At 32.7% G+C, this 27405-nt stretch overlaps 1 protein-coding gene across 3 annotated transcripts; it reads left to right on the plus strand.

The window, feature by feature from the left end:
* The first annotated feature begins 4128 nt into the window (after nucleotides 1-4128).
* On the plus strand, nucleotides 4129-26290 carry LOC125051367 (5-hydroxytryptamine receptor 2A). Of its 3 annotated transcripts, none has more exons than XM_047651622.1 (7): nucleotides 4129-4533; nucleotides 10338-10440; nucleotides 12444-12573; nucleotides 13924-14122; nucleotides 16169-16292; nucleotides 22186-22290; nucleotides 24560-26290. In XM_047651622.1, exons 1-7 carry the CDS (start codon nucleotides 4248-4250, stop codon nucleotides 25443-25445), a joined length of 1833 nt encoding a protein of 610 aa, XP_047507578.1. In that variant the 5' UTR covers nucleotides 4129-4247; the 3' UTR covers nucleotides 25446-26290. The 3 variants fall into 3 exon arrangements, with proteins under 3 accessions (XP_047507578.1, XP_047507579.1, XP_047507580.1); XM_047651623.1 differs by having other exon boundaries at nucleotides 13924-14107; XM_047651624.1 differs by lacking the exon at nucleotides 22186-22290.
* Nucleotides 26291-27405: the final 1115 nt, after the last annotated feature.

The raw sequence follows: 27405 nt of genomic DNA on the forward strand, positions 1-27405 counted from the left end.
TGTGTTATGTGAGGTTTGACCTGCTTTAATTCAAAATTAGAGCACAAATAACAAAAAGACCATTTACATTAAACATTGCCGCAAATAAAGCGCACGCCTCATTCGAAGCTATTAAAATGCAATAAACTACCATTTAGATTTCTCTATAGAAAACACAATAAATCGAAAAACACTAATGACAGTTTGAACACGAGTTATAGACCCATAATGCTTTTCCACGCAAATCCAAATTATTGTTTCGGAATCAGATACATTATCTGACCGAAGCAGGAGTTTTTAAAGTAACACGTCGATGTTTTCACATTGTTGTATGAACATGAAATCCATACAAACATTGCATTAGTACTGATTATAAGTTTCAGCTTCAGAATTTTGCATCTGTTAATAGAAAAGTTGATCAGCATTCTTAAATTGGGTCTTAGATGTGCCAGTTTCCCGACGACACCGTACTAACAGATTAATTAACTATTTTGCAAAAACCGGGCACTTAAGGAAATGTACGTGCTAAGGTCGATTTCAGTTAATTAAATTTAATTTAATTGTCTGACGTAGTCTGTTTACTCATAATCGTGTAAGTTAATACGCGTGAAGTGTATTCTGGCAATTTTTGATCAATTTTTTAAAACCGATGTATACGGCCAAACAATAAAAAGTGGTTGGCAATAGAGACCAGACGATTTATCCACTACTTCTTAACTAACTCCTACTTCTCTTAAGGAAGATTCCATTTTAATGGACGACAACGCTCACCCGCACCGGCTACGTGGAAGCGTATAAAAGTTAAAGAAAGAATTATAAAGACGTTAAGAACAGATAGTCTTGCCAAGAATAATCTATTCTTTTTGAAGTCATACTTCTTTTGGCACGTTAGGGAAAAATTATGAGAGGAAATTTTTACGATGCGCGCGCACACACCGTCACAAAAATAGACACCCTGAAGTAGTCAACATTTTAAAATAAATGTCAATTTCTTTAATTATGGAGAAATAATTTCTTTGTGATATTTAAATAACTTTAACTAGATTTATTTATTTATGTATTAAATATCTTTTTTCTATTGTTAGTGTCGTTTTTACACAAACGTAGAATTAGGCGAAAGATAATTTTTAAAAAAAAAAGACTGATCTTGTTACGCTAAAGAAGTATAACATCTTACGCGTGTACATAAGTAGAAACACACACATGTTTTTTTTTTATTTACAAAAAAGCAACAGAAAATGAACTACCACATATCCTTTCGCGTCAAAAACACCCGAATGGAAAAGAAATCAGGTGAGGTAGTTAGCGCAATATTCCGTCCCGTCAAAATGACATGATCACGCCATGTCCTCTATAATATGAAGCTAATTCGATTACATCCTTGAAAGTTTCATTTAATTATATATAACAAGATTAAAGTCGTATAATCTTAGTCTGAAAACAATAATGGCTGAAATAAATCCCTTAGGCTAGAGGTCAATCAAGCCCAAATAACATTTCAATCTATCTGATTTCTTAATCTAAATTGGCTTCCAGCAAGTTTTATATATCTTTGTTCCTCTATTTTGACTTTATTATTGACGACTAATATTAAGTTTATTTCTGTGATAACTCAAACAAGTTGATTTAAAATCTTCGGGAAACATACCTGGGTATATAGAAATATTATCAATGAAATCGATTCAGCGGCCAGGACACGTAGAAGGAATTATGTATAGCATTGTAGCATTTCAACCATCGATTTAACTATGTTTGACAGTAGTAAGTCTAGGAACAGCGTTTTGAATTCGGTATAATTAATATTTTTTCTCCAGTAACAATCAATTCTATTAACTTAACAACTTGACTGATTATTCTGATAGCATAAAACTTAAAAAACTCTTAAGGAAAAATTCCATAATTACGTGAGCCTAGAATAATTATCTGGCTGTAATCAACAGGCATTTATTAACGGATTTTAAAAATCAGTCTTTCTTTTCTCTATAGTTTGAATTTGATAATATTAGATGATTAATTATTTAAACTTCCAAGCACGTATGAACACTTTCGTAAGAGTATGCATGTGTTATGATTTTTAATTTGTTTCCCGTATGTTTCACCTTAGGGAACAACTCAAGTTTCATTGTAATAAATTTAGTTTTGGTTATAGATACGCATGTATAAGGCGGAACGTTTATGCATAGTCTGTACACTATCTATGGTCATCTATGGTCAATTGTCAAATAGGTTTATACCGTTTTGGTCATTGTAGTCTGTGTAACGCTACAAATACGTATTATCTGTACTCGATTTAATTTTTATAAATGTTTTTTCTTTTATTAATTCGAAAATAGAATATAAGAAACCCTCAAAAATAGAAACAATAGGTTTGACCTTTAAACTTGCTGAAGTACAAAACTTAAACGAAAAGCTTCGTAGCCATAACTCTAATTCTGAAGTTCTTTATACAAGTCAATATAGAAGGTCACGATCATTCGTTCCCGCCACCGGCAGATAGCGGAGTTTTACGGAAATTAAGAAAATAAATTATTTTCGTCAGCATGCGATTGTCGGAAACAAGGACGTTTCGAGTAAGCAAATTAATAATCTGAACGCTTTGCAAACACGCCAAGAAATGTTTTGTTTAATTGAAATGAAACTGTTTAGAGAATAAAAATAATTACAAGTAACTTTGGATCTTAGATTAATCTTTGTAAATCTGAATTAAGAAAAGGAATGTTCATGATCTTTTCTTCTGTGCTTATTAATTTCTTTTTTATAATATAGATAGTTAAAGCAAAAACTTTTTAACCGGATTAAAGTTATGTATTATTATAAATTTACAATTATTTAACATAATTTTAAATTTAACCGACGTTTCGCGTGCTTTACAGCGTGCGTGGTCACGGTGACTGAAGACAAAAGGTGTTGGATGTCAAAAAGTATCACAGCTGTAGAAAAAGTTGCATTATCTGTATTTATTTCCCCGGAGTTGGTACCGACTAAAAAGTCTGTTTAATCCGGTTAAAAAGTTTTTTTCTTTAAATATGTAAAGGTTATGTCAATAAAAGACAAAATATAGATAGTTTATTAAAAAAATATGATAGTGTGGTGTAAACATAAACTAGACGAAGTATTTCTGCGCAGCAGGACATCAAACAAATTTATAACATATTTACGTATGATAATATAATAATGTAAAACAATATTTTTTCCATGCGCATGGACCCCTCCAGGTTATACACTATTATGTACACATCTATTTTTGTTGAGATATGCATTTACATACCAATGAAGTTTGGATTTGACCCACTTAAGCTTTTAGTGACAACCCATAGTGCTGGGTGACCCACCTATATAATACTCAAAAACCAACGTAGTACTATCATATAATATTTCATATTTCATAGATCAGAATCGCTTTTGCATTTTACCGGGCAATTGTTTCTATAATATAATTTTATTATAAGTCTTCGGATAATATTAAGATATTTTAAAATTTTCGCAAGTGTTATTCACCCAAATTATTTAAAGCAAATATATTGCCTTAATTCACAAGTTAATATAGATTTACGATAGACCGAATTCAAATATTTAACAATCTCAATTATTATTCTAGTTCAGCTTATTCAAAAAGTTTATTAAACTGTAACATTGCAAATGCGGAGCTTGTGGTAACTTTTAATAAATCTTGAAAGAAAGCAATTTCTTTTATAATAAGGCATTGTTGAAGCACATTTACGAAAGAAAAATTAATTCTATATACATATTACATATACTTAACATCGTTATTAAATGTTAGTTCTCAATATTCAATCAATTCAATTCAATATTCATGTGAAGAAGTAGAACTAGGAAAGTCACTTCCAAAAAAATCACTTTATGGAATAGCTATGATAAAGATTTTTTTTTTAAACTATATTATTTTGCATACCAATATAGCATTAAAAATTGCTGTGCTCAGTACCGGTTTAAATAACTAGATTTATAGCATGACCGTGTTATAATTAATTTACGATCAAAGCTACAAAAATACTCAAAATTAATTGTCAATTGTGTTTCGGCGCAAAGCAGAAAACCGATAACACGATCCCGGTGTGAAATTCACCGGTGACCCGACCTAAATTCAGACCTACACAAAATAAATATTATCAATTTTCTTTCAGATGATAAATGAAACGAAGATGCGAGTATGAACATCGAAATGGACCCGCCGAACACAATATACCACATTTACGAAATAAGATGAATCACTTCCCCAAAATGAAATTGAAAACGAGTTTCACACAATGAACGAGACGTACGATATTTCCGCCGATGATGTAACTTGGATATTAAGTAACTATAGTTTTGGGAATGGAACGATCAGTGAGGTCGATGCGAATAATTGGTGGGCCCTTATAGCATTAGTACTGGTTGTGTGTACAGCTGCTGGCAATGTTTTGGTGTGCTTAGCAATATACTTGGAGAGGCGGCTGCAGAATGTGACGAACTATTTCCTAATGTCGTTGGCGATCACAGATCTCCTTGTCGCGGTGTTAGTTATGCCGATTGGGATTTTGACGCTTGTGAGAGGTACGTGATTACTTAGGATATATTAAGTCAAGTCAAGTCAATTTTAAGGGTTTAATGTTCATAATGTTATAGTGAATAATATGTCACTGACCTTAGTATATATAATAAGTTATAGTCCAGTTTGTGTTTCCACTATACCAACTTCTTTTCTATTTCTATATAGATAATAAATAAATAAAATAAGTGCTTAAACTTGTCTCTAAATCTTTATTTTACAAATATAATGTGTACTATACTGACTTAAAATAGCATTTCCACGAATTGCAGGTTTCATATTTTTTTATACCTAACTAGGTAACTAAGTAGTTATTTACCAATTGACGAAAATAAGTAAAATATTTATTTATACATATTAATAAATTTTTAATGCCGCTTTTCTATGAACTTTGTTAACAAGAAAGCTATTCTAAATTAACTCTGGCAGAGGCTAAGTTAGAAAGGTGGCATAGTGGCTACAGCGTTCGACTCTCATCCCGAGGGTAGTATCGAATCTCGGCAACCTCCTATTTAACGAGCGAATGGCTCGTATGAAGGAAAATATGGCATAAGAAACTGGCATGTCAATAAGATACATGTATCACTTATTCCACGTCATTAAATTTGAATTTGTAGGCATCCCTACTCATCGGCAAAGAAGACAGAGGGTGTAGGCCGAGAGAAAAAGCCGGGGTAAAAAACTCTCGGTACTCTTTTAAAATAGCAAATCAACTGATAGGGTGTAACTTTAATATATGCAATTCTACTGAAGGTGACCTAAATCGGTGGTTTCATTAACTTAATAATTGATGAATGCCAAAGAGCATTCATCGCCGGGAAGGCTGAGTGTGAAAAAAAATATATATAAGACCTTAGTATATTTTTTTTACGAAATTAGAACCTGTTTTTACTTTTCTCTTTTTTATATAACAAACAGACAGGAGGCTCACCTTATGTTACGTGATAGACACACTCAATGTCAGAGGGGTTGCGAGTGAGTATTGGCTCTTTTCTTAAAGGACCTAAGTCGAATTGGTTTAGACTTCAGTGGTCTTTTAATATAATACAATTTATACAAAGCGCGCTTATGTAAGAAAACATAACAAAGCACGGATTTATTTTAAGCCAAAATACATCAGAAAGGCACATCTCACACCTTAATATAATTATAATGATGGGCTTTGTCCTCGAATGCTGACGTCATTGAAACCACCCTTAGAAGCCACTGTTGTCAGTTTCAAACCGAGCGTTGCTTTAAATAAATAACCTTCTATTAAGGCTTTGCAAGGTATTTCACTTAACAATTAGAGCCAAAGGCTTACGCGCAAATTCTATTCCAAATTTAAATTACCTTGTGTTTTAAGAAAACAATATCTAATTTGTATTTACCCTAATAGAATAATTTCGGATGTTGTTATTCCTTTACTAAGTCATTTAAAATGATTCGAACAGTTTTTATATATAATAGAAATAGGAACTTGTGAACAAACAGTACACTTTTAAGATGTATGGTGATAATTCAATGTTCGTGCTTAATAAAAACGTCAATAGAAGTTTTGATATTGTATAAAACAATGAGGTTAATACTTTCTTCCTTCTATCAGTAGAATGGGGGGAACCTAGTCTAATTTAAAACAAATAAAACCCAGTCCTATCGAATGGGTTGTAAAAGGAATGGTTTTGGATTCAGTTTTACTATCCGGGGTAGTGTATACTGTATCCAGTTGCTTTGCGTTACACTTAGGCCCAGCACACATGGTGAAACGCAACTGCAACGAAACCCTTTTGAAATTATAGGTTTGAAACCAGTTTCAACCGTTTTCCATACACGTCGCAACCTAAATATGATGAAATTAGTCACAATCATTCCGATTTTGAGACCAGACAGACGTTTCCAAAAATGTCTAGTTCAAGTGATGAAGAAGTTTTGGTTCTGTATTTGTATCTTCGACAAAGAAGGAGGCGTAAAAAAAGAACTATGAGGATACATCCCTACATCGAGAAGAATATCAACTGTCGTATGTTTGTGGCTGCCAAAGAATTACAAGAATTAGTGTGGTATTATCAAGCAAGGATACTTTTCCACTTCTAACACAAATGTAATGTTTTTTTGTTCGTCGTCAGCCATTTTGTTCAAAAGAAGCCAAATCCGATGTATGAAACGCAACGCGAGTTTCCTGCACGACGGTTTCAATGCGACTGATTTGAATCGCGTTTCAAACCGGTTTCAAACTGGTCGCGTCATGTGTGGTCTCTCAAAGGAATCTATGGCAGAAACTTAGATGCAACTCAAAAGTAACTAGAAGTTGCAGTTTCGTTGCAATTGCGTTTCACCCTGTGTGCTGGGCCTTATCGGTGGATCTGAAGTTTGGGCGTTTCATTCAGTCTAAAGCCCTATATTTGATATTTTGGTAGTACGACGGTTTTTCACGGCGGAACCACTTCTTAATATTTATCAATCTCAAGTTCGTTCGAGGGTGGAGTACTGAAATCACCTCTGGGCCGGTGCTGCCAAGTGGTATCTGGGTGGCTTGGTTGATATTGATCTTAACAATTTAGAGGCGATAGATAACTTGTTGAATCTAAACTTAAGAGTTGACCTCCGCCATTCAGCCTGCATTTCAGTCTTCTATATATTGTTTCCAGAATGCTCTCTTTCAATCTACGCTCGTCTAAAAGGATGCTGGAGTTTCTGCCGTTGTTGGCATCCCCAAGTGACGCACTAATCATTGTTCTTGCGAAAACACCGAAGGAGTGGAACCCCTTGCCGCCTTCAATTCCTAAAGAGTACATTACATAGGTTTAATCAAGCGGCGGCTAAATAGGCAATTCACTTAACATCAGGTGGGATTGCGGTCAAATGTCTATCCAGTTCTGTATAAAACAGACTCGAAGTATATTGTATAACACAAGTTGACGGTTTCCAATGCATGGCAACTTTGACCTCTAAAACGGATAATTAAAAATATATGAATTAATTAACACAATGAGTATATTTTAATATATTCGGTTTATATCGATAGCGTGAAGGCAAGAAATATACTTTTTTGATGTTTTTTTTTCTTTGAAACCTCATCGTTTTAGCAGATGAAATTTAACGACCTGATACAAACAGCTAATTTATAAGAAAACAATCCGATAGAGCTCAAATTTCACACTGTGCGGTGGTATATACTATATAGCTTATATAATAAATTATTATTGCATTATTAGGATAATATTTTACTTAAGTTAATTCCCTTTAGTTAATAATACGGGACTTACATGGAAATAGCTAAATGTCTAGTAACAAAATGATGGCAATTTATAAATGTCCGTATTTAGCCGTGGCGGTTAGACGAACAAGTTTGTTACCCTGAACAATGTCGTTTATAACGTGCCAAAGTTGCGGTGTAATCTTTTATTAATGCGAGTTTAGATATAAAGTGCGATTACGTTCATTGAATTGGAATAAATATAATTAATGAAACAGTGTGAATTTTTATCGTGTTATAAATTGAATTCGAATAAAAATAATTATATTTTGTATAACAGTATGAAATTTGTTATCTTGCTATCTCATTTTATTTTATCAAAACTTATTGCACGGATCTCATACGCGAGAAAATCGGTATCACAATCTTAAAAATCATCAAAATTACATAATAATGAGAATATTCACAAAAATAAAAAGACTAGATTCTTAAGAACAGACTCTTAGCTGTCTTGAATGAAATTTCCACAAAAAAACGAATTATATAGAGACTTGTTTATTGCTGTATTACGCAGAAGCTGTTAATATTTCGGTTAATGTTAATAAGTCACCATATTAACAAGAAAGTGTATTTTTTCTTATTACCATGTACAGAAATCTATTATAATAAAATATTTCCAACCACGGCCCAGTTTAAGGGATCACATAAAATAATTTATTAATATTTCAAAGTACCGTCATGACCTTTGCTGAATAAACGTAAAAAAGGGTGATAGACATTAAATATTCGCAGTACTTATACCTAAGCTTACGTTTGGTTTGCAAATTAGTATGACGTCAGCAGTTTCGTGGAAATTGGCCATAATTAAGTCAAATCATTATAAAATGGAACTGCCATAATATGTATTATGGCAGTTCATTATATTACTTTTCGATATCAAACAACTATACGCGACAATAAATGTAGTAAAGCGTCAACAAAAGTATGTTCTTTTATTTAAAATGTTTTACTCTATTCAATACAACATAAGCACAATTTCCTTATGGTTATATTCTTATCGGCTTTCCTGGCGGAAATCGCTTAGAAGCTATATGACCGCCCGTTACGCCATTTCTTTTTTCAGCTTATTAATATATATTCTTGTGTGTACAATAAAGTGTAAATAGATAAAATAAATATATAATTATTTTCTAGAAAGATACGAAATAATTAATATTCTAATTTGGCCTTATTAAGCGTTGACTTGTAGTCCATGGCTATGATGTTATTACTTTGCTCATTTTTGTCCATATTTTATATTAACTCCTATTTAATATTTTTAATATTGTTGTTTGTTTATTGAATAACGGGACGAATAAACTAGTGTGTTATTAATTTTGACGAAGGCATAAGATCATTTTACGTATTTTTATTTGATACCATTTTTGTATTAAATAAGAATAAAATATCTTCAATTTATGCTCATTAATAAGTATAGTAGTACAACATTTATCAATACTTATACCGTTTTAACTAAAATATATTATCTCATTTCATCATAGCGTAAACACAGTATGAAAGAAAGAGACGAAACAGTAAAAGGTAGAAAAATGTAATTAGACTATTTTTGTTTATAAATTAAATAATTTTAAAGTATCTATATATATAAAAGAAAGTCGTGTTTGTTACAACACTTATAACTCGAGAACGGCTGGACCGATTGCCATGGTTTTTGATTTGTTGGATTTGTTTCCGTCCCGAATAGCAGAATAAGCAATAAAATATCGGATAAGTTATCGAATAACAATAAATTAATTAATTAATTTTACGAATGCAAAAACCATATGGTGCTGTTAACGTAAAATTGTAAACACCGTTAGATTGTAATCTATCTCGCGAGATTATAAAGTGTCGAAAGATTGTGAACCTCAGCTTACTGCTTACAATTTAACGTATTATTATTCGGTAGATTGTACTACACTAACTTAGTTATCATTCAAACTTCTTTGGTCAATTACAGATTAATTTTACTTCCCAACAATTTCATATAACTACCGAATAATAATACGTTAAATTGTTAGCAGTTCGTTGAGGTTCACAATCTTTCGACAGTTTATAATCTCGCGAGATAGATTACAATCTAACGGTGTTTACAATTTTACGGTGACAGTGCCATCTGTTGACAAAACTACGCATCAATTTACGTCGAATTCGTGTCAGTTCTAGAAATTCCGATCTTGAGGTGAATGAGGAGATGCATAACCATGCTTTGATCCTGATCAAAAGATGTTGAATATCAGAAAGTCCTTAACATGCAGTATCGCCATATTGACGCTAGAGAGAAGATGCCTAATGTGTAAAACTGCCATTCTACTTTCGCAATGGCAAGCAATAAAAAATTTCTGTATTTGCAAAAAAGTTGTATTAATGTAATACTTAACATTAATGAAATTCTAAAATAAGTTAAATTAAAGTAACAACGATATTATAAGGTTGTAGGGCGGAACGAAGTTAGCAAGGTCAGCTAGTTTTGTAAATAAATGTAGCGTTTGTTACTGAGGGATAATCGTTTTAGTAATTTTTGAGTTTATCTGTCATAAATATTCAAAAATACAAATACCTCTTTAATATAGATTAATGAAGTGTTCCTTACAGGCTACTTCCCGTTGCCAGCGGTGTACTGCCTGGTATGGGTGTGCCTCGACGTGTTGTTGTGTACAGCCTCCATCATGCATTTGTGCACCATAAGCGTCGACAGGTGGGTGTAACAGATATCAGAATAGAATAAGATTTCCAGTTGCCCTCAATATAAATGACCTAAAATATTCATAACGAAATGTCATCTATTCAAAGTAGAGTATTTTTGCTTAAGCCAAATTCAGTGACGAATATTGTTGACTATGTTCTATATAATGTGAAAAGTTTGTTGGATGCTGCATGGGCTTTATATATGTTTGATTACATAAAGCGTATATGCAATTTATATGAATATATATGCAAGATGCTGTGTAGTTTAACCTGTTATGGACCTGGGCATCGGTTTGCTGTATCTGTTCATTTATTGTTTGTTTTAAACAACTGTGTGACCATTTTCTGTGTCTGATAATGTCGATCTTTTACCAAAGACATGCTTTTCTTACTATTTTTTTTATATCACGTAATGCGTTGAAAAATAACTAATAACTAATTACAGTTGGCGACACACCATCTCATATTTATTGAATTGAGATTTAGGACGCTCAGGTATCATTATATAAAATACACATTGTTTCAAAATATAAATTTGTTTGAATTTTATAAAAAATGACGACTCATTGGTCTAGTGGTTAGTACCCCTGACTGCGAATCCATGGGTCCCGGGTTCGATCCCCGGCTGAGGTGAACATCGATGTGATGAGCATTTGGTGTTTTTCTTAGGTCTTGGGTGTTTAAATATGTATTTATATGTATATCTATCTATAATATGTATGTATATCCGTTGCCTAGTACCCATAATACAAGCTTCACCAGCTTAGCATGGGACTAGGTCAATTGGTGTGAATTGTCTTTACAAAAAAAAAAATGTATTTGGTAAAATACGGAACTAGAGCGAAGTAATCTCGCGAGAAATCTCCTTACATTCCGGACCTTAATGAGGTAATCAGTGGAGTACTTTTTACTCCTTTTATTGATCAATTTAAAACCGTTATTGAAACTGTAAGTAGATAAACCCGTTTACGATTTTTAGTTTAATTAAAAAATAGAAAACCTTCGTGTAAGAAAATCTTTGGTAGAACTCATTAAATAGATTAGAGGGTTCAAGCGTAATAAATATAAACCTATTTACTTATGTGGAGTAAAAATGAAAGAAGATTGATGTGAAAAGTTGTAATGCAATAAGTATTTTCACATGACAGTCTTATTTAGTTCCTTACGACGTGACGCCTACGATACTTCACATCAAACCTTTTTTTATTGACAATTAACATCTGTCACTTGTCATTGACAAGTTAGCTGATTATTTGCTTTCTTAGCCTCTTATGCTAATGTTCTATAAACATACTTAATTTCGCTTAACCTTTGAAAATATTAGTAAAGACGCTTTTACTATTGTATCAAAACACTCAATACATCTGGTTTTATGATGCGATGAAGTAATTTTTTGTACCAGTTATTTCCCGGATTTGATATCTACAGTCGTCAGGGTAAACACGTTGAACAAGCAAATTGACCGACTATTTCAAAATAAGTCAGTTCTAATACGAAGGTATGCTAAGTTATTCCTGCCAAATGTGGTTTCTGCCTCTTCAATAATTAAACATTTAAAATCAACGGGATTGATTACCCAGATGTCAGGAGTGATTCTTGTCGTATCGTCGTATTTGTCGTATATCCTTGTCGTAAATCCAGCTGAAGACACGGTGTTACATGTCCTGACCGACTGTCCAATGTATGGATACGACAGGTATACCACTGAACAAGCTATGGGAATAAAAGTAACACAGACGAAGTTAACATAATGTTCAGAAATAGGTTAAGAGGCATATTTCTGGAATTTACTGTAAATGTTATACAAAAAGTTGTTAAAAGAAATAGGTAGAATACATAGTAATAGGTAGTTGTACATATACGTAAGTCATTTAATAACTTAGACGACAACATTTTACAACAACAATTCGCTAGAAAATATATAAAAATAATGAATAGGAATGTTTAAAAATTTGGTCACTCACTTGTTTGAATGTATTTTATACTAAAAACTAAAATTATTTTTGTTTACAGATATCTTTCCTTGAGGTATCCGATGAGATTCGGTCGAAACAAGACGAGAAAGAGAGTGACAATCAAGATTATGTTCGTTTGGATTTTATCTACCGCCATGAGTCTCCCTCTCAGTTTGATGTATTCTAAGGTATGTTAAGAAAACGTAACGTATAAATATCGTCAAGGCTCGGCCACAGATCAGAAATATTGAAACCAACTGTCATAATTGACATTGTCACTATTAACGACAATACGTGTGCATTGTGATACTTCATAGTTGGCGGTATCGTTATAATGCAGTGCTTTCAATCCTGAGGTCGTAGGGTCGATCATCGGCAATTAATCAATGTATTTTATGTTATTTTATATTATTTCTGTTTTATGCATCTAACACTCGGTCGTATGGTGAAGGAAAACATTGTGAGGAAACCGGCTTGTTTCAAATCCAAAAACCAATGACGTGTCAGACAGAAGGCTGATCACTTATTTGTCTAATAAATGAACATGATTAACCAAATCTGCGGCCAAGACTCTTATTAATATTTTTCTTTATTATTTTCGGTGTTCTTTGAGCAGCGATGTTATGTTCTTTTAACTATGATTACGATGTTATTGTGATGTATTTAAGGTATTTTAAGTCGAACAAAGAAAGAAACTAACACAGCCGAAATTGCGACGTTATCGTTTTGTATTTGATGCGCATAACTCTATTGTTAATTAAAATTCCAGTTTGGCGTGGTCTAATTAACGTTTCAGATAGTTGTGATATATAATAGACTTTATAATTGTCACTGCTAGATTATTACGAGTTCGATATTAAATCACACATAAGTTATACAGATTTTGACGCAATAATGGAGGTATTTGATGACATAATTAGTTAATTAATTAGCTATATCATCTAGGGAATTTATTTTATTTAGGAGCTATCGGTTCGAGGTACAAAATTATTTTGGGTTGGATTTTTTTATCAACGAAAGGTTTAAAAAAAACCAAAACGCGGACATAGGTGTGAAGGACAGATAATCGTTTGTAAAGCTAACTCGAAACTCAATTATAAAAAAGAATTCTTAATTCAAACTATTTGACTATAACCAAATAAAATAGTATATTCTAAATTTATTGAATTTTTTATTGACTAAGCCAAAATTACAAAAAAATATTAGTAGATAATTTTAATTTCGAATGAAGAAACATGATGTCATTAATATCATTAGAATAGCAACACCAGGCATAGACATCGTACAAGTTATATTTGTCAATGTCAATGTGTCGATCTGTCAATTGTGGTTTGTTCTTTGAGTTTTAAATTTCAAGAGCTCTCTAGATTGCACGAAACAGTGCCTGCAACGTGGTTATCACTCTTGGTGATCTTGATGTGTGAATCTTCCGAATTCATACAATTATCAATCAAGACTTTTTCATCATTAATAGATTATTTTTATATTATTAGTCTGTATTGCAGTATTTTTATAAGAATTTATTTCAATTGTTTCAGAATGAAGAATCAGTACTAATAGGTGGTTCGTGTCAAATTCCGGATCCCCTATACAAAGCGATTGGATCCGTTATATCCTTTTACATTCCTTTGGGCGTGATGCTGCTTACGTATGCCCTGACTGTGCAACTTCTTGCAAGGCAACGGAAAGGTCTCGGGCAAGGATGGGCAGCAGGCTGGCTTGGTGGGGTTCCGATCGGTATTAGTTTTATACAAAAACCTTTTTGCTTTTTGAGTCACAATATGCTTTTTTGTAATATTTAAAAAAAATTTTACAATAATTTTTGTTTATTTCAATTATAAGTTACTTAGACTTTATGTTTTTTTTTATTTGTACTTTCAGTTTTCTAGCATATGTCATATCTTTGCCATCATTTATTCTTAAAAATAAGAATAAATATTATAGAAGCCTTAAAAGTAAACTAAAAATTAATATCAATTAGTATCTGACAACAAAATGGATGACGTCACAGTTTTTAAAAACATTTCCGCAGGTCATGCTTCGTCAGATACATTCTGAAATAACGAAGAAAAATACGACTTTGTTGCCACAGGCAAAAAAATTATTCAATAAAATTTTGTAAATAACTAGATACTATTTTTATCTATATAATAGATTATTACGTAAACGTTATTAAATATTACGTATTCCTTTCTCTTCTAGAAAATATTCCTATGATTTTCCTTGGTGCTACAAAAGATGAAATTCTAGTTATAAGAGATATTCCTATCCGTTACGAATTTAGATCAAACGTTTTGTATCCACTATTGTCCGTAGATCATTGTTAAATTTCAATACAAAACACATTTGTCGATTCCATCGCTATATTGTAGTACTATTTTGTTTATTTACTAATGATTGATATAACTTGAATTTTTTTATATTGAAGTTAAATGAGCACATATTACCTTTATTACAAGTACAGAGCTTATAATTACGTTACAATTATTTGTGTTGTACACAATAAAACTTGTATTAATTTAGGAAAAATATTACAACAAAGAATACAAAGTATATCTATACAGAAATTTATGATTAAAAATTTAATCGAATGTATGTAACTACTACTGAGCAATTTAAATTGAACTTGACTTAAATTTGAGTATATAACGAAGACTCGTTACTTTGTACATAATTACTATAATAGCGTCAGCTTTGATGAATCGCGAGATTCATTATATACTTGATCAAAACGTTTGAAGATTTATTTCGTCTTCCTTAAGAGGGTTTGAGGTGAAGTACTTATGCGTATGAAAATCCCGACCTAACAGCTAAGCTAAAAGTGTAATCTTGTTTAAAAAAATATTTGGTGACCCTTTTATGTAAGCATTTCTTAACCTAGCTTTTATACGATTATGTGGGTACTACGTAAACATAAAAGTTGTTTGCTTCTAGATACTATGCACTATAGTCCCACCAACTTATACGCGAACTGAGTGGTAGCGCCACCGTCGCTTTAGTGTTGCAAATTAATAAAAGTTACCCATTATTGGGTATGTGAGATAAGAAACTAGGTAAACATATAAACATAATTTTATTATTTTAAACAATACCTAACATTGTTTTATAATAATAAAATGGTAATATAAGTGTATTTAATTTAATTTTTAAGTGTAATTAATATAAGTATATTTTTACGTGTCGATAACTATAGGTAGTTGAATCACTCAGCTTTATATTTTTGACGTGATAACGTCTTTAAAATCGTTTTAGTCGGGTGACATGTTCAGAAACTTGTGTCACACCAAAACCTCACGAGCGCGATCGCAGGTATAACGAGAGAGAGACGGACCGATCTCCCGTCTCATCTCGAGCGCTGCCAGTCATTAAGTAAACTTGTCATTTTACACCCGAAATTTATCATCAAAAGTGTGAATAAAACGATAGATGTAATTTAAAATTTGAAAAAATTGTTATCTTCATTAATTCCTTACTTCCCAAAAACTTATATCACCAATAAGACGTTATGACGTAAACATCTCGATCGTAAACCTACTTTACAAACAACCAATATTTAGGTTACAATTACGTTAAAAAATTAATCAATGAAAAAAATAGCGGGTAAGTTATAAAAAGAAAGTAGACAACACTAACCTGTAGCTGCCGAAATTCAACATGGCGGCCGTAGTTCCCATTTTCTCCATTTCACAAATAAGTTGGTGGGTCTGTATAGACATCAAAACCGAGTTCGAGATCTTCCTCTTCAACTTTACTAATGTGGTATAACTTTCGTTGTTTACATAGAACGCCGCTGCACTTGGAAGAGGTTTCTAAGTCCTAGAAGCGGGACGCCACAACATTCGGCAGCTTCAACTGAGACTGAATTACCACCGATTGATACTAGAGATCTGTGGCTTCAGGACTCGAGGTATATCTTTATCATGATATTTGCATGTCGGTAATTATCGCTTATCTTTTAGAATGTATGTCTTTGTACGCACCTGAGTGGCTATCTAATTAGTGTACCTGCCTTCATTCCTAGTATCATTATTTAAAAATCACACATCAATAAAGTATTTTTAATACTTTCATTTTACTTACGTTAGTATATTTATTTTAATTATAAATTGATTGATTAATTTTAGCTTACTTCAACGTATAAAAATTTAGTTTATATAATCTAATATATAAAATTCTCGTGTCGCGGTGTTTGTGGTTAAACTCCTCCGAAACGGCTCGACCGATTCTCATGAAATTTTGTGTGCATATTGGGTATGTCTGAGAATCGCATAACATCGATTTTCATCCCCCTAAATGTTAAGGGTAGTCCACCCTACATTTTTTTTTCAGCATTAAAAAATACATACAACCCCTAATTTTCACCCCTCTACGATCAACCCCTATTTTTATTCTAAATGATATACATGGCAAAACGATGTTTGCCAGGTCAGCTAGTTATTTTATATTATAGTAATATTCATATAAAAATAAAGTAAGTAATGAATAAGTTAATGGGATGTCCAGTCATTAAAAACATTCGCACCTATTTGAATTTAAATGGATTATGTCTTTGACAACCGCAAACAAGATATTTTAATACCGTCAGAAGGCTTTAATTTACATTTCAGCTTTTGTGTGTCGGTTTCAACCTTTTAATACGATAAAAATATTAAAAGACTCACAATTCTCAGTACATCGCTTTAAATTTTCTTCTTTATACGACGTTATACATACTTGGATCAGGACTGTTATAAAATAGTCAGAGTACTTGCCAGCCCAGTTTTTACCGTTCATGTTACGTTTTACATTCTTTATAATGCGAATGTTAGTAACACTGAGCCATACCACTTAAATTCCGGAGTTACTAAGGGTAGCAATCTTGAACTTTTGCGTTTTATTGTAATGGTTAATGATTTGCCCAAAATTTATTCATTTATTTCCACATTATTATTATATCTTAACAGTTATTACTAATGCGATAGAACTATACAATAATAACAACACCGATAATCCTACAATTATAAAACACAAATATATATAGGTATAGCTAAATCTTATAACTAATAATGTAGCAAGCAACTCTTGTATACAAACAAATAGGTCTACCTCGATAGAAATTGCTCGCGTAAGTGGCGCTTAACGCTTTGCTACATGAAAAATCATCTTATACAGTCACTGTCTTCTATTTGCTGATGATTTAAAGATGAAGAAATGTATCGGACCGTGAACACTTACAAAGTTATATTGCAAGAGTGTTTTATTGGAGTAGGGAAAACAATTTATTTTTTAACATGGAAATGTTTTCTATTGTAGGCTTTACTCGAGGGTTTCTCTTAATCATAGCTATGCAATTTCGCTAAAGCAAATGAAAAAATTAAGGACCAGCCTTGCGATTCACTCACTTTTCAAAATCTCACAGCGGTTTTCGCAGCGGCGGTCGCGAAAAGTGAGTTACAGAATCGCAAGGCTGGGAGTTTGTTCAACTCATAAATGACATTTGGGCATCACGTTACTCATATATCCCAGCCCAGAGCCCAGGCCAGAGCCTTAACTATTTTATATCATTCATAAGATATATACTCATAGCGTCTTATATAATTAATTAGTGACAAGTCACCTGGAGCATAATGGCGCAATCTGGCCTCGTGAAAGAAAGTATAGGGTTATGCTGGAGTGGGTATAAAGTCCATTCATGAGGCACCTGTATTGAAGAATGTACCGTGTGTACCCTTTTTACCCGCACAACTATTTGACCTTATTCTTAATAGTTTTTGTGGGCTACGAGCTCAGAGTGCGCCAAGCATTTGGGCTTACAATTTTAGAAAGCTGATACGTGGAAAGGAAAGCAGTGTTACAGTGTTCCAGTGCCTTTGCCTAAGGCGAAATCGTCCGCCGTTACTATTCGTACCCTTAGCTAAGACTTACCTTTTGAAAAAGGCATACATGACACAATACAACGAAATACTAAACGGACTTCATAGATTTATAGACGTTTTTAATTGCCCGTTGAATTTGAAAAAGAACTGATAAAAAAAAATCCTTTACTCTATTATATAGTGGTAGAAATAGTTAGGTATATTGTAAATATTTTAATCTTTTACTGGTACTTTTCGTTGCTGTTTTTTCTATATGTAGGTATATACGTATTGTTTTGTATGTAATATTAATGTAAATAGTTGGCGCATTGGTGATTAATAATTAAATCTTAAGAACTTAAGCTGAGTATGCTAAGTCAGTACAGTACATGCAATAATAATACAGTACAGTAAATGCGTTTTTACTGTACTGTATGCAGGTATCAAAGTTCTTTATAAACTTTTGTAACAATAATAATATTTGTCGGTGAGTTTCATTTATTATTGATAGAAGTCAACCACAATTCATTTGTCTTCCGAAATCATTTGCTATGCTGCTATGAGGATAATAAAGAAACATTTAAACAAAAGAAACTGTGTCGTAAAGGAACAATTCTTGAACATTTATTTCCCTAAAGAATATTGCGGAGCCTAAATAGTCTAGGTTCCGAAGTGACAATTGAATATTTTCTCAAAACAATCCCTGCGATATGAAAACATTGAAAAGTTTTCAAAAAAGTTTTGTGTATAAAATGAATTCACTAATATAACATGCACCGTAACCAAAGGTACATTAAATAGAAAAAATATATTCGCAAAGAGAAATACATTGAAGGTTTTTGTAAACGTATTCCCGTTTCGTTTATTACTCAGTACTTGAGTTGAATAATGCAATTTTAATTGGTGAGTAGAAAAAGCTGCCTATTTCAGTAATAAAACATATTAATGATATAATTTGCTCTAAGTAAAATATATTCCTTTGTTTTTCTAATTTTGGTGCCTCTTCATTACTGGAGGTTGTCTCGTGAAGCTTATCCTGTCCCGTGCCAGATGCAGAACTCTTCCGCAGTTAAAGAAAACACTTTTTAACCGGATTAAAGTTATGTATTATTATAAATTTACAATTATTTAACATAATTTTAAATTTATCCGACGTTTCGCGTGCTTTACAGCGTGCGTGGTCACGGTTTAAATGTGTAAAGGTTATGTTAATCAAAGACAATACTATCTTCCGCAGTTTCTATACCCGTCTACTCCCTTATTGGTGAGAGCATTCCGTTTCATGATTTTTGAAGTTATACTTCTTTTGGCGCGTTAGGGAAAAATGATGAGAGTATATTATTACGATGCGCACGCACACCGTCACAAAACACCGACACCCCGATATAGTCAACATTTTAAAATAAAAAATGTCAATTTCTTTAATTTTTGTGATATTTAAATAAACTTTATATGATAATGCGTTATAATAAAACTTTCAATGTATTAAATTCCCTTTTTTCTATTGTTAGTGGCATTTTTTCTACAAACGTAGAATAAGGCGAAAGATAATAAATTCAAAAAGATTTGATCTTGTTACGCCAAAGAAGTATAACTTCTAACGCGTGTACATAAGTACACACACATGTTTATTTCCTTCTACCAACACGCCGTTAATCCTGGATTTTACCCATCATAATTAATTGAAAGAGGTAGTAGCGGTAATGGCACAACACATGGCCCAGGGACGCAACTTTCCTCTACTTGATATATTCCCTAGCGTGTACCTATAATATCGTACATTAGTAATGGCAGGAAATTAGTTGAGAAGTCCCAGTTTCCGTTGAAGTCTCGACCCCTGGAGGCGAAATATATAAAACTCAATGCCGAAAAGAATAATATAAAAGATAATATTTGTAACGACCGACGGGTCGACATCCAACCAATAAATAACAACTTTTTTTTAGCCTTGCTTAAGTTATTTAATCAAAACAATCATAGCCAGGTTTTTTTATGTGTGTACTCGCGTAAACCAACGCAAATAATTAACACATATAGTATATTGAGAACTAACTAAATAAGATTGCGTGTCTGTTGTGAGTACATAAAATTTTGAAAATCCCAGCCGCGACCCTTCTGTATGAACGCAACAAAAACTACCGAATGAAATTTTTCAGTAATTGATATTATAAATATCATTAATTATAATGAGTATTGCTGAAGAGGTCGCAAAGATTGCTAAAATACATCACAATATTTAATTAAATAATAATAAGATTTTGATTACTATATCCATATTTATTACGACAGCAGTGAAATTCATGTTTTTTCGTTTGTAAAATAGACATATTTGGATCGACACTAATGAGTCACTTTGCTAGAATCTGTTAAATATAATAGAATAACGTTTTAGTAATTTCAATAGAACTTAGCTTATATTTAGAACATTATTATCTACTACCAACAGACATTTACACCAGTTAAGTTGATAGATATTAGAGTATTTGATTTTCTATTTAAGGTTTTTCTTTTTTGGTAAAATGTTTTCCTATTTTGGTAAAAGTGAAAATGATAGGAAAATTTCAAACAAAATAAATATATGCATGTGTCCAACTCGAGGTTACGGTATTTTCCATGTAAACACACATTTAAAAATAACGTTAAAAAGTAATTTTAACTCTGCAGTATTTAAGTAACAAACATTTAATCCCTAAAATACAATTTAAAAAAAAACGCGTTATATACATAACTTACATAACTCTTTTTGAGTGCTTTGTACACGGTAACTGAAACCGTAGTCAGCGACTGAGAACAATAATTAAGATGAATACACGTGTAACATGAGGGTTCCACTAATTATAATAATACCTAAGCAAATTTACTACAGTTAATTAAATAAAACTTAATTGTTTGACGTAGTCTGTATAATTATATATTATCGTGTAAATTATTACACAACTGAATTCCGGAATTTTTTTACACTCGTTATGAGATTTTTACATTTTCACCTTATTTAAATAGTAAGAAAAATCTTTTTGTCATTTAACCACCTCTTATTGTTAGGCTGTACATTGGTTTTAAAGAATTCATTAAAAAATAATGAGAATAGCCATAATTCACTTTACGCGTTATTTATTGAACCTATTATAAGTAAACAGATAACGTTAGACAATTAAATTTCATTTAATTAACTGAAATCGATCTTAGAATGAAAATGTCCTTAGCTGCGCGTTTCTTTTGCAAAAGAGTTTGTTACGATTATTGACAAAACCAAATTATAAAAAATACATAATTTTACACAAATACTTTTTATTTATTTAAAAATTTAAAAAAATATTCCAATAAGTATTTATTCACAAAGTAATGTTACAAGTTCATTACAGTAGTTGCATGTTGCGATTGACGTAATTAAGCCTGAAGCTTAACTTAATGTACGTGTTCTATTTGTACAGATTAAAATGCTTTTTAGTTTTGTTATGTATGTATATGATATTGATTTAAATTACTGTTTAAAAAGTTTTACTTAGTTTAAATCAACATCTAAATCAAAACGGCATAAAAGAAAATATGCTTTTGCCGGTTTTAAACTAAGTTATTCTCAACTGATGGGTTGACTTCATTGACTCAAATTAACAACACATGTTCAGTCTACCATGATCATGCTTGAGAAATAAACGCGTCTTAATCTGGTAATTTTTTTTCTTTTAGCCGTACCATATTCCCAAAAATGTATATTACTAAAACTCCTTTTAAAGTGCAAGAGGTTCAGTAATATATATTGTGATAAAGTTGAAAAAAACTAATAAAGGAAATTTATTTAAAGTGTTACCGAACTGTATCTCTCACACCGGTGTAGTTCCTGACGTTACCGTCAGATAAAACGTCATAAACTACAACTGCATACCATAATCCTCTGTCACATGTAGTGTCAGAATATTGAGTTGCTTTTTACTTGTCAATGTGTTGTGTTGTATACTTGTTGCACAGTGAGCCTGCTCCGTCAGCAATGAGCGCACTGCATCATTTTGGGGCAGAGATGTTGCGTCTGTCGCGCGGCTTGGAAGCTTCCGCTGCAGCTAAGACATCCAAAGGGTATATAGCACTTAATGTCTGCTTCACATATTAAGGCATACTTAGCGAGTCAATAAGTTTTAATGGTAGGGGAGCCCACGATGCTAAATGGGGATTTACTCGAGCGTCGTAGAGACCTATTGGGATGCAAAGCTTAGATAAAAAGAAGAAAAAAATGTTATATGATAAATTCCTTTTCATCGGTGGGGGAAGCGGCTATAGATAGTTAAATATGTAAAAAAAAACTGTTGCATGGACATCCTCGAGCGCGTCAGATATTGATAGCATCTATGCCCTACGTATTTTTAATAATGTACGTATGTTAATCTGATCGTTTGCATGATGCGGGTGGTTGTATTTAAGGGTTGAAAATTAAAAAAAAAAAAAAATTATCGAGCGCGTCAGATTTTCTAAGGGAGTGTTAAGTGCACCAAAAAAAAGGTCTCATTCACTAATCTGACGATTTCGATGGGACGCAAACCCACAGCCATTTTCTTAATTTGCAAAAAAAAATCGCAATTTTGAAATACTCAAGCGCGTCAGATTAAGATATATGTGGTTCATCTTTATGTTCTAAACGTACTGTCTCATAATCTGACGATTATCTAGAGGGATTCGCCTGATCTGCCAAAAAAAAAATAGAAAAACGGTTCACCTAAAGGGCCATCCCTGCAACTTCCCGCTAATTCCATTCCTGGGCGCTTAAAATTGATATTTTGAGCTCGCTGAGTTCAAAGAAATAACATTTCTATGCATTTGAGCTCTCCCAGCTCGAAAGTCTGATAGAAGTTTCATAGAACACTATTTTTGGAATTTTCAAACCGCAATAACTTTTGAATGGATCAAGCAATTTTCACGCGGTTGGCGGCATTCGACGCAGTTTTATCATCCTCATAAATAATTTTGCAATTTTAATTGATCGAACCACAAATTTCGGAGTAATCCCGAAAAAATCCTTTTTCGGGTTTCTTTCGTGTACGATATCTCTCGAACGAATCAACCGCTTTTGACCAGCTTGGTGGCGATCGACGTGGTTTTTCAAGCTCAAAGGCGGATTAGTTTTTGAAGTTGATCGATAAAGAAACCACTTAAAAAAAAATATTTCTTATTTTTTTAAGATTTTTCAAAATTTCTCAAAATCTATCGGTCCGAATCGGTTCAAATTCACAGGAAATGTAATTTTGAGGGAAATATTTAGAACGCCGTTTAGTAGATTCCGATCGGTTTAAGGAAATGTAGGCATCACGCAGCTGCACGCATTTAACTTTATCGACGAATTTTTGTTATTTCGGCTTGCGGAAATCATCAGATTATATATATTTCATTATTCTTGAATTATTTCCTTCAAAATAAAAAAAAAATTAGCTACGCTCGAGAATGTCGAGATGACGTTTTTTTTTTACAACTTTGTTGCCCTCCCCTTTTTTTCCGTCACTCTCAAATTGTCAGATTAGCGGAATATACACTTTTTAGGATGTAATTAACTCACCCTACCTTAATCTGACGCGCTCGGGAATTTCTGATGGTCAATTTTTTTTTACTAAACTGATCCTGTCTCCTTCACGTGCGGCTTTATATATGGGCCTCATATTTTGTGGAGGTACTTAACCGGGTACAAGGTATCCCCCTATATATTAATCTGCCGCGCTTTAGTAAATCCCGAAATCCCCTCTTGGGCTCCCCTACCATAATGGCATTTATGCGAGACTTGGGTAATATGAAGGAAGTAGTTTTGTTCAATTAAGATATAATAGTCAAGTTTGTTTTGCTCAAAGGAATATAATTAATTTGTTTAGAAATTTCGTGGATTTAATTATAAAAAAAATGAAGTTTAATATGCTGAGTATGTCTTGGTTAATGACACCCACACATGGCTTATAAGTGTATCAGATATTCAAGCTTGAAAAAAAATCCTTGTTGTAATACTAGAAATATTAATTTAAGCGCTGTGCATAAATATATGCAAAGCGCCAAATGCGTTCAGTAAATATACAGAACTAGGAAATTTGGCTCAAGGCAAACATTTTCACAGACCCACTGTTTAACTGATGTTTTTAAGCATTCAGTGCATTATACAATAATTAGATATGGTGTGTTTATGGTACCTAAAACTTATCTTTAAACGTAGGGTGATGTTAATAAACAGCTTGGTACACAACCAGGGTTCGAACACACGACCGCAGGGTTAAAGAAATACGCTTCTATGCAACGCTGTTCTTAATGTTTGTCAGTTTTATTCCGGTATGACTTTAATCGTACAGGTAAAATATTTTTTATATATCTTTCACAGAACAAATATATCCGATAAAGGTGGTATGCTTACACCAGGCTCGTTAAGCGTATCATCCAGTTCACCGTCATCTATGTTAATAGACAAAAGACGACCGTCATCCACATGTGATCCTAACACACCACTACACCGCGCTAGAAGTGCTTCTGACGATGAAAGCAATGATGGTCTTCTAGCTCCAGTCACATTAACAGCCAAATCACGAAGTTCTGAAGATGGACTACTTCTGCCTCCACCTTGCACTTGCCCCTACTTTGGCTCAGACTCCACTCCCCCGCGGCGGACTACAGAAGTTATAATAGTTCCTGGTGGGGATATCAATGGATGTAACGGTTATCCTAGGAACGGAACTCAAAACTCTGAAGATTCTCCCAACTTTTTTAGACGCCCGAGTAGAGGTGCATCTTCTATAGTGACCTGGGAAGAGGCCAGAAGATTTCGACGTGGTTCAAGCTTTGGCACTAGGACAGCTTTATCCACACCAGTAAGAACTATTCGAAACCAAAGATCAATCAATTGTCGTCCTCAAGGCTCAACACCACAAAGACAAGCGCCCAGAACACATCATTCAAGAAATTCTAGTGTCATATCACGAAATTCATCTCGACATGGAAGAATACTCCGCCTAGAACAGAAAGCAACCAAAGTTCTTGGTGTAGTTTTTTTTACATTCGTTGTGCTATGGGCGCCATTTTTCATTCTGAATATGGTACCAGCAGTATGTCCAGAATGTGAAAAGAGAATACCAATATGGGTATTCGATTGTGTACTTTGGTTGGGTTATGCCTCATCTATGGTGAATCCTATTTTCTATACAATTTTTAATAAGGTGTTTAGACAGGCCTTCAAAAAAGTGCTTTTGTGTGAGTATTGTAAAAAAAGATAGCCAGCACCCTGGGAGCGTATCCGACCATCCTCTGATCCAGGACTTGGAGCGCTCTCAGTAAATAGAAACGTAAGATCTCAATTTGTGTGAACAGAGCTTTAAGTAAAAACGCTTTTAGGTAAAATTAGTACGTAGTTTTAAGGATTTTTTTTCTAGTCGTATTATTTAAGATATTGTTTGAGTTCAAATTCGGTTTTTGTACTTAAATTTATTTGGTGGTAATTTATTAGCTTACCAACGCACAAAATAGTTTTATATTTTATACAGTAGTGTAAAAAAAGCTACTCAAACTTGTTGCTACTCAAGCGTTTATAAACGGCTTTGAGGTATACATTTCAAGGTGTTCTGCTGTGCAAACTAGCCACTCAAAAGAAAATTCTAACGCAGGAATTAAGAGCAATATTATTTTATATACGTAGCATACCACAATAAAGCAATGAATTTTTCTTTGTTGGGTAACAGAAATTATTAAATTCTTAGATGAGTTGTTTAAAATCTGGTAATGTGATGTTTCCATTGTCTTGATTGAAAATATCTCTAAAAAGAAGATTCTATCAGCGTATATCATTGTATTATCTATTAAATGAAATAATATCATATTGTCATGTAAATTAATACACTATTAATTAGTAGTATTGTTACAAAATGAAAACTGTATTATTCTAGTCACATTAATGAGTCGCGATGAATTATGAATATGTAATTATAGTTAGTAATATTACTTAGAAGTGTATGTCAGTTAAATGAGATTCCTTTATTGTAACGCGATATTTGTCTTATTCTGAAAATACGTATTATATTAATTTAAGTATATTTTAATAAAATAAATGTCGAATTAAAAATCCTGTGTAGATTCCTGTGTAGATCCTATCTGAAAACAGCTTGTCTCATGAAATGAGAATTTCGTAAGAGGAAACTTTAGGGATAAATATATCCAATATAAACAAGAACCAGGTGTGTAAATAGAATTTCCTAATATAAATGTATACCTACGGTTTAATGTAGACAGAATATTTTATTATTATGAAGTTGTAAATTTTATACAATAGTGTAAATGTCACGCAAAATTCTATGAAAACTATTGTAAAAATAATTATAAATTACTAAATTAATAAACGGATTTGATCGTAATACTTTTTCATTTATTTTAGTTTAATTAATAAAAGCCATAATTAAAGTTTATTAAACTTATTGCTCTATATTGTCATTGGTATGTTTTTACGTTTATATTTTAGGACTTCTTGCATTTTCCAATGGCCTGGTTTTTCCTTAAGGCTGAGTGGAAGCGATTGCTTCTTACAACGAGGCCTTTCATTGCCCTCTCCATATAGAAAGGCAATATAAATTCATAGTAATTAGAGTCTTATTGCCTCGTGCGTTTTTTTCCAACCAAGAATTTCAATTCGGAAACCCGATTCTTTGGGTCCGTTCCGTCCCTCCTTTGCGAGTTTATATGTGTACATATTGTCTACAATGTTGAAAAGTTGCAAAGTTATAAAGCAGTGTTGGCCTTGTGGCTCAAGTGTCCCATCCTTGAAGTCGCACGTTCGAATCAGTATCCGAATTGTCTCAAACCCAAAAATCGATGACAGTTTCAGACACAAAAGGCTGATCACCTGCTTGTCTAAAAAATAAAACTGATCGAAAAAACGGATGTAATCTGAGGCCAATGGCCGTTTAGGATTGTAGCGATGGATTATTTATTATTACTGTGAAGCAATAATTGGTAAAGGCACAAAGTATTATTAGCATGTACAGTCTTTTTTTTATTTACGTTAAAGAACAATTACTACAGTATGTTTGGCCTAGAAAAGTTCAAAGAAAAACAGGTAAAGGCTAGCTAAAAATGTTTAAACTATTATTTAATTAGTTTAATTGAGTAATCGGACCTTTTACTCAAAATTGCCAAAAAACTAAAAACCAAAATAGCAAAATGAATGCGCACTTTATTTTAAAGCCT

This window comes from Pieris napi, chromosome 7, assembly GCF_905475465.1.
Source record: "Pieris napi chromosome 7, ilPieNapi1.2, whole genome shotgun sequence".
Lineage (NCBI taxonomy): Eukaryota > Metazoa > Arthropoda > Insecta > Lepidoptera > Pieridae > Pieris > Pieris napi.